The sequence below is a fragment of the Dendrobates tinctorius genome, unplaced genomic scaffold, assembly GCF_039654945.1.
Source record: "Dendrobates tinctorius isolate UK_male_01 unplaced genomic scaffold, ASM3965494v1 ptg000054l, whole genome shotgun sequence".
Taxonomy (NCBI): domain Eukaryota; kingdom Metazoa; phylum Chordata; class Amphibia; order Anura; family Dendrobatidae; genus Dendrobates; species Dendrobates tinctorius.
Window position 1 is genome coordinate 18336194 of NW_027361722.1, and position 8171 is coordinate 18344364.

General features: G+C 39.6%; 1 protein-coding gene across 1 annotated transcript; it reads left to right on the top strand.

The window, feature by feature from the left end:
- The first annotated feature begins 226 nt into the window (after positions 1-226).
- TFF2 (trefoil factor 2) lies at positions 227-7968 on the top strand. Its single transcript, XM_073577202.1, has 6 exons — positions 227-379; positions 625-765; positions 1397-1543; positions 3934-4083; positions 6984-7130; positions 7243-7968. Exons 1-6 carry the CDS (start codon positions 307-309, stop codon positions 7260-7262), a joined length of 678 nt encoding a protein of 225 aa, XP_073433303.1. The 5' UTR covers positions 227-306; the 3' UTR covers positions 7263-7968.
- Positions 7969-8171: the final 203 nt, after the last annotated feature.

The following is an 8171-nucleotide window of genomic DNA, read 5'->3' on the forward strand; positions in this document are numbered from 1 at the left end:
TGGCTTGAAGTCAGAGACTGGGTGAAAGGGATGGAAAGGTGAGCAGGAAGGAATATTTACCGTGCACAGTAGATGCAGGTTTATTGGCTGATTACATCTTTGCTGGTTCACGCCACGTCATATTTGTCACATAAGCTTTTGTATCCCATCATCCTCATCTTCCTCCAAACAAATATTATCAAACTTGTGTGCTCAGAAAAAAATGAGGTTATGAACGCCAGTAAAGCAAACAGAAAGTAGATATAAATTGACCTCCATTAGGAGAGCTGCATATTTCCAACTTGGCAGCAGCAAGGGAGAACAGGAATGGAGCGCTACACCGTCTGCTGGGTGGCCGCCATCCTCATCCTCGGTGCAGAAGCCTACGCACCTCTCAACTGTAAGTGCCAGATAGGGGAACAATCAGGGGATTCGATTCTCTGTCTTTCCTTGTTATTCATCCTGAGCTTCCTGGTACATGAACAAAATGTGAGATCTGCATGAAAGCTAAATATTAAGAAATGCAATGTCACAGAAGGAGATTATAATACCGGGGGGCCTGCTTCATCCGACACACTGCTTCCTATTCTGCCCATATATGTGCAAGATGCCGATCCCTAATGTTCTGCTTCTCTTTGTCCACAGACAGGTGCGGAGTGCAACCCAAATCCAGGGATGAGTGTGGGTACAATGGCATCGCACCCGACGAGTGCTTAAAGAAAGGCTGCTGCTTCGATGACGCAGTGGAGGACAGTATCTGGTGCTTCACGCCATGGGTGCTCGAAGGTGACATTTTAAATTCATACATAAAATATCCTCTATCTATCTATTATCTATCATCTATCTGTATCATTTTTCTATCTGATATCTATCTATTATTTATCTATTATCTCATCTATCTATCTATCTATTTTGTTATCTATCTATTTATCTATCTATTATTTATTATCTTTTTATCTATCTATCTATCTATCTATCATTTTTCTATCTATTATCTATCATTTATCTATGTATCATTTTTCTATCTGATATCTATATTATTTATCTATTATATCATCTATCTATTATCTATCTATCTATTAATCTATTATCCTATCTATCTATTATTGCATCTATCTATTATCTATCTATCTATCCTATTATCTATCTATCTATTATCTATTATCTTTCTATCTATATATTATCTATCTATCTAGCTATTTTATCTATCTATTTATCTATCTATTATCTATTATCTTTCTATCTATGTATTATTTATCTATCTATCTATTTATCTATCATCCATCTATCTATCATCTCTCTATCTATCTCTCCAGCCCTTGGCCCCATAGCAGTCACATGGACGGCCTCCATGGTGCGCCATTGACATCGGACTAGGGCAGTATTTATAAAGCTTTCCTTTTACCCCACATTACAGCCACAGAATGTCATGCAGCCGAACCCAAAGCCAGAGTGAACTGCGGATATCCGGGAATCTCTGATAAGGACTGCACAACCAAAGGCTGCTGCTTTGACTCCAGCGTTCCCGATGTTGTATGGTGCTATCAGCCGGAATTACAAGCAGGTAACACTAGACAGAACCTATAATGAGCACATATAGGATCCTAAAACATTCAATTTAAAGAAACAATGATGTAAATATTGTAGGGCCGGAGTCACACTAGCGAGGAATACGGACGAGTGCTATGCTATAAAAAATCACATCGCAATCGTCCCAATGTTAATCTATGGGGCAGCTCCCATCATCCATTTTTTTCTCACCCGTATTATCTCAGCATGCTGTGATTTCCACCGTATTACGGCTGAGACTTGCCAGTACAAGTCTATAGGTGCCTGAAAAAAAAAACGGATACCACACGGACCACACGTGTGACTTGTGAGAAATACGCACCGGCGTACTTTGAAAAGCCGGCAATTCATATGCGGCTATACAGTAAAATCACACTGACAGGTTAAAATAGAAAAGAAAGAATACATGTATACACATAGAATAGGTGTATATATATATACAGGCGTTTTTAATCAAAGCAGGGTCACCACCCCTCCACAGAGATATAGATTTCAGTCTAAGGAGAGGATTGACATAGGTTCCCATTCAGATGAAGACTTCAGTCTAAGTGAGGATTGGCATTAGATAGGGTTCTAGAAAATGAGAAACGCCTTACCGTGGCTTCCATGTACACATAAATTGGCCATTTTATGCGCTAAACTTTCTCAAATTTTCATACTTCTAATGCAGTAATGCAATTCATTTTTCATATTTCATGTTTGCATGTTATTACGGCGCTACAGTGTGCTTCCTATTTTCTTTGAATGTATATGAGTTGGTGACTCTAGGTTAAGCACCTGTTCACACTATGCTTATGCTTGGATGTGACGGTCATTTTTTTTAAATCTGTATCAAATATAAAGACATATATATGTGTCTCACTGACATATATATTTATATATATATATATATATACAGTATATGCTGTATATATGTTTGGACGAATATTTGAGACCATGGATCAGTTAAATGTCCATTCTGCACAGCTGCGATAAAATCTCGCCATATGGATACTTTGATGCGAGGAAATCGCATCCTCGCATTGCACACGGATGTCATACGGATCACTGTTCAGGAAACATTTGAGTGAGTGTCGGCCGTCAAAATCGGACCGATTTTTTTTATGCGTTAAGTCTGACTCCAGCCTAAAGGTAAATCCGGATTTACACATCCATGTAGCATGGTCTGATTTACTATGAGACTGTTGAGTTTTGATTAAGAGACCCACGGCTAGTCTGTACATTACGATCCCTCCTCAACCCTAATAAACAGATGCAAGAAAACGGCATAAAGAGAAGAAAAGAGATTACGCAAAAGAATATCAGTCTGTAGAAAGCACAGGGGTTCATTTCTTCCGATCCCTTCCATTTTCAGCTGAGATATAGCATCATATATGAGATTTAGTCAAGAGGGAGGATATTAGCTTTATTGGTCTCTTGTTTCAGCTGTAGAGGGGAGAGGCTCCTGCTGCAGCCAGACAGAGGCTTCAGAGAATAAAGCAGGAAACATGGCTGCTCTCTTGGGACAAGTGTTTACAGTTAAAAAAAAAAAAATAACCCATGGAATAGAAATTATTCTATTCCCTCTCTCCCCATTCCCGAAATTCTAAAAAGTTAATGAATTCATTTTATATATCTCCAAAAATATTGTCCCCTCCATAGAATGTCTGTGTGTTCCTCTAGCTCCTCCCCTCCATAGAATGTCTGTTTGTTCCTCTAGCTCCTCCCCTCCATAGAATGTCTGTGTTCCTCTAGCTCCTCCCCTCCATAGAATGCCTGTTTGTTCCTCTAGCTCCTCCCCTCCATAGAATGTCTGTTTGTTCCTCTAGCTCCTCCCCTCCATAGAATGTCTGTGTTCCTCTAGCTCCTCCCCTCCATAGAATGTCTGTGTTCCTCTAGCTCCTCCCCTCCATAGAATGTCTGTGTTCCTCTAGCTCCTCCCCTCCATAGAATGTCTGTGTTCCTCTAGCTCCTCCCCTCCATAGAATGTCTGTGTTCCTCTAGCTCCTCCCTTCAATAGAATTTTAAAAGCACCAACTGTCATCTCCTATCTCAGTTATGGGAAAGTCTGTCTTCATTGAATACAGATTTTACAAATTTTATCCATGAATTGAGAGTGAAAGGAGGAGACAGAAAGAAAGAGATTTCTCTGATAAGATATATTACAAAGTTTATTATTTTCATGTGTTCTATTCATTTCGATAATACAAATTAAAACAAAGGTTATTCTTTAAAGTTCTTGGAATGCAAAGATAAAAAAAAATTACTTCGTCCTCAAGGACAATAATTGTCCAGACCTAAGAGGATTAGTGACACATACTATACATGTTTTTTGATTGACCATAAGATTTTTTTTTGTAGTGTCTAATTTCTACCCATAACAAAAATATAACGTCCCTATTTCAGTGGAACGTAACTGCTTTGTCATTGAACCAAAGAAGAGAGCTAACTGTGGCCCTCCAGGTGTGTCCCCCGACGAGTGCAAGGAGAGCCGATGCTGCTTCGACAGCAGTGTGCCCGATGTGCCCTGGTGCTTCAAGCCTGAGGTCAAGGAAGGTAAAAAAAAACTTCTCAAAAAAATTCTATAAAAACTATGTACACTTCTCCAATGTTACATTCCTAATCTGTAGCCAAAGGCCCACAGTTACTGCTCCTTGTAAGACTATGGCCACTTTTCTAGTAATTTTTCCAAATTTAGCAAACTACAAGAAATATCTACTTGGTAAATTAAGGGTTAAAAATTCCATATTTTTTTATTTTCTAAGTCTGCATATGGTTCCTGAGATATGGTCATTTTTTATTTGATGCTATTTTTTGGGGACTTTATTAACCGGGTGTTAGGAGTCAGGTTCCTGTGTCTGCTCTGCAGGAATCCAGACCCTTACATTCTGCGGTCTCTTGCTCTTTATCTACCGCAGAGGAGATTGTCTTGCAGCAAATCTCTCCAGGGGCTAAGTCCCTCTGTCCTCCTACTGAGCATGCTCTTGAGACGGTTTCCCATTGGAGATCGGGAGTCATGTGCTCAGGTCCTGCTCGAGATCTCATTGGTCCATCTCGGAGATCTGGAAGCTTACGGAAGGTCCCGGCTGCTATAAAAAGCGCGCATGACCGTTCGGCCATGCGCTAGTATACACTATACTTGCTATGTGTGAATGGTGACGGATGTATGCTTCTGGTGACTGACTTATTATAAAACCCCTTCCCCCTGATATTACATATGTGGTCAGGGAATTAGTTCAGTAGTCAGCGCCAGTCAGTGGCAAGCCTTAGGCCACTGTGCACACCGCACCTCTGTGCTAGCGTCCAACATAGCGCCGGCTTTGTAGCTGTGTCGTCCAGCGGCAGTGTCCTGCGCCGTGCTGTGTCTCTAATAACAGGCTCAGCGTTTTTGTATGTTTTTGTTGCGGAGCCTCTGTGTGTGAGCAGAGCCCGCTCTGCGCACTTCGTGTGAAGTTGAACCCGTGCGCATTATATTGCCATATTGCTCGTCTGCCATTACTCAGCAGCGGTTGTAACATCTACTGCACGGTGCAGCGAACGCACTTTATTATTATTTTTAATTAGTGCGTTCCACCATTCCTAACACCGGGTATGTTTAAAGACACGCCCCTGAGGAGCACACAGAAAAAGCAGAATACTCAGAGGTGCAGCAGAAATAAAAAAGACAAAAAGTGGACCATTTACACTTTTAAAACTGCCATATTTTTTTCTATAACTCTTTTATTTTTCAGTCCCAATGGTCATGTAAGGGTTTTTTTTGCAGCACAAGTTCTAGTTCATGTTAACATATAATGCACTGAAAGATAATGATGAAAAAAAAGGCAATTCTGACACTGTTCTTTGAGTTTTGTTTTTTTACACCGTTCGTTTTGCGGTCTGTACAATTACGGTCAATACCAAATGTTAACTATTTTTAAAACGTAGTATTTTTTATACTTTTTTTAAAAATTTATTATTAATTTGTATTTATCATTTTATTTTATTTGTTTATTTATCAGTTTTATATTATTTTTTAATTTATTTTTTATACCACTTTTTTATCTATTATTCTATATACTAATTTTTATTTATAATTTTTCATCTATTTTTTAATTTATTATTTTTATACCTTTTTTATTATTTTGTTATACTATTTTATAAATGTATTATGTTTTATTAAAAAAAGTGTTTATTATTTGTGTTCTTTTTTTATTTATTATTTTAATGGCTTAAAAAAAATCCCACTTTTGTAACCAAAATTAAGTTTATGTCACCAGTAACTAATTTTTATCTTTCTATTGACAGACTTGTATAAGGGTTTGTTTTTTGTGTAACAATCTGAAGATTTTAATCATACAATTTTTTAGGCACATATGAGGTCTTGATCGTTGTGTGGAAGGGCACCAATGGAAAGATAGCAGATTTGGCATTTCGATTTTTTTTTTTTTACTTGATAGGATTTACCATATGGGCTTAAATCATTTTATACTTTTTTATTGGACTTTTTTTTTTATTTCTTAATTTTTTAAATGTGGAAAGAGGTGGATTTAAATAATGTAATGAGTTATATATTTATTTTGTTATATATTTAAAGTTTTTTTTAAATTATTATTTTAATTAATTATTACTTTATTTTTTAAAATCTCAAGGGCAGTATATAATAAAATCACTGACTTCATAGGTTCACCAAGATGGCATTGATGGGAGCCCTAAGTAGACTCGCTACTGATATAGAGACCCTTTGGAACCCCCCGATCATGATCCAGGGGGGACCATTAGGCATCAAAACAATTTGAGGCAATCCCTCCATTTGAATCTAATTGTTAGAGATTGAAGGCAGCATTTAAATAGTTAACCAGCAGTGATCGGAGCTTTCTCTGGTCTCTGCTCTTAGAAGCAGATGCTGGCTGTATAAAAACGCCTGCACGGTGTGGAAGGGGCTCAGCCTCCTCTTTAAACACACACCTCACTTAGAATTTATTATTTATTGTTTTTCTAACCCTGTACAATCCCTTTAATGGCCTCTTTTCCAGAACCACTAACCTAAAAGACTATTTTTAAGCAGCTAAAGTGTAAATCTGCTTTTTTTTACAAAGTTGTATAACTTCACTGTAATTCTTTGACATCCAGAGCTGCTTTCTAAATTCTGCTGGTAACCGTCGGCGGATTAACACCAGACATGTGACGTGCCAGCTTAGCTCCCGCTGTTTCACCGTCTCCTGAGCTTCCACAATGCACTGCTTTCTAGGAACAGGCAATCAACAGAATTGTGAATGCAGCTCCGGAGGTGAACAGAAAACAAAACGTCATTTAACATAATGGACTGTACAATCCGAGTTATTGGTTTAGGAAAATATTTATAGGTGGATGACAGTTCCTGCCCGGCTCTTGAGCATGATTGTCACATAACTGATCAATGAACTACAGATACCAGCAAGCCATGTGTTAAATGTTATGGTATCCATTCTCTCCTACAGAGACCATCCAGTGTGCTGTGCTCCCTAAACAGAGAGTGAACTGCGGGTACAACGGCATCAGCATGGAACAATGCTACCAGAAGGGCTGCTGCTTCGACGCCAGCGTTCCTGAAACTACCTGGTGTTTCTACCCTGACATTACAGATGGTAATGCACTTACTATGTTTTTTTAGAAGGAATTCCCCTTTAAGAGCTTGGAAAGTGATGAGGATATGGTGGCATTATTTTATATTAATCTTTGTCTCTCTTTTATTTTCAGTGGTTATCATCGATCAATAAGATTTCTTGCGGTCATCGCTGATCCAATCTCACAACGAAACCACCTCATCTGCTCCACCGATTCCACATCCACTCATCTGCTCCACCGATTCCACCTCCACTCATCTGCTACACCAATTCCACCTCCACTCATATGCTCCAATGATTCCACCTCCTCTCATATGCTCAACCGATTCCACCTCCACTCATATGCTCCACCGATTCCACCTCCACTCGTCTGCTCAGCCGATTCCACCTCCACTCATATGCTCAACCGATTCCACCTCCACTCATCTGCTCAACCGATTCCACCTCCACTCATATGCTCCACCGATTCCACCTCCACTCATCTGCTCAACCGATTCCACCTCCACTCATATGCTCAACCGATTCCACCTCCACTCATCTGCTCCACCGATTCCACCTCCACTCATCTGCTCCACCGATTCCACCTCCACTCATATGCTCCACCGATTCCACCTCCACTCATCTGCTCCACCGATTCCACCTCCACTCATCTGCTCCACCGATTCCACCTCCACTCATCTGCTCCACTGATTCCACCTCCACTCATATGCTCAACCGATTCCACCTCCACTCATATGATCAACCAATTCCACCTCCACTCATATGCTCAACCGATTCCACCGCCACTCATTTGCTCCAATGATTATCAGCGATCAACTGTAAAGATCTCATAAACAATACACATAACGTTCAGACTGCATTGTCGTCTCGCGTTCATTTATTGTTTCTGGATTTGGGACACCTGTGTTGTTCAGGGCCATAATATGACCAGAAGGCACAGAAGTCTATGTGCCACATCGTATTTACCAGTACGTAGGGGCATCATGCAGCACCACAGGTCTGTGTACCTGGTAGACAAGGACATATACATATTCTTTCTCTAAAAAAATGACATGCACGTGG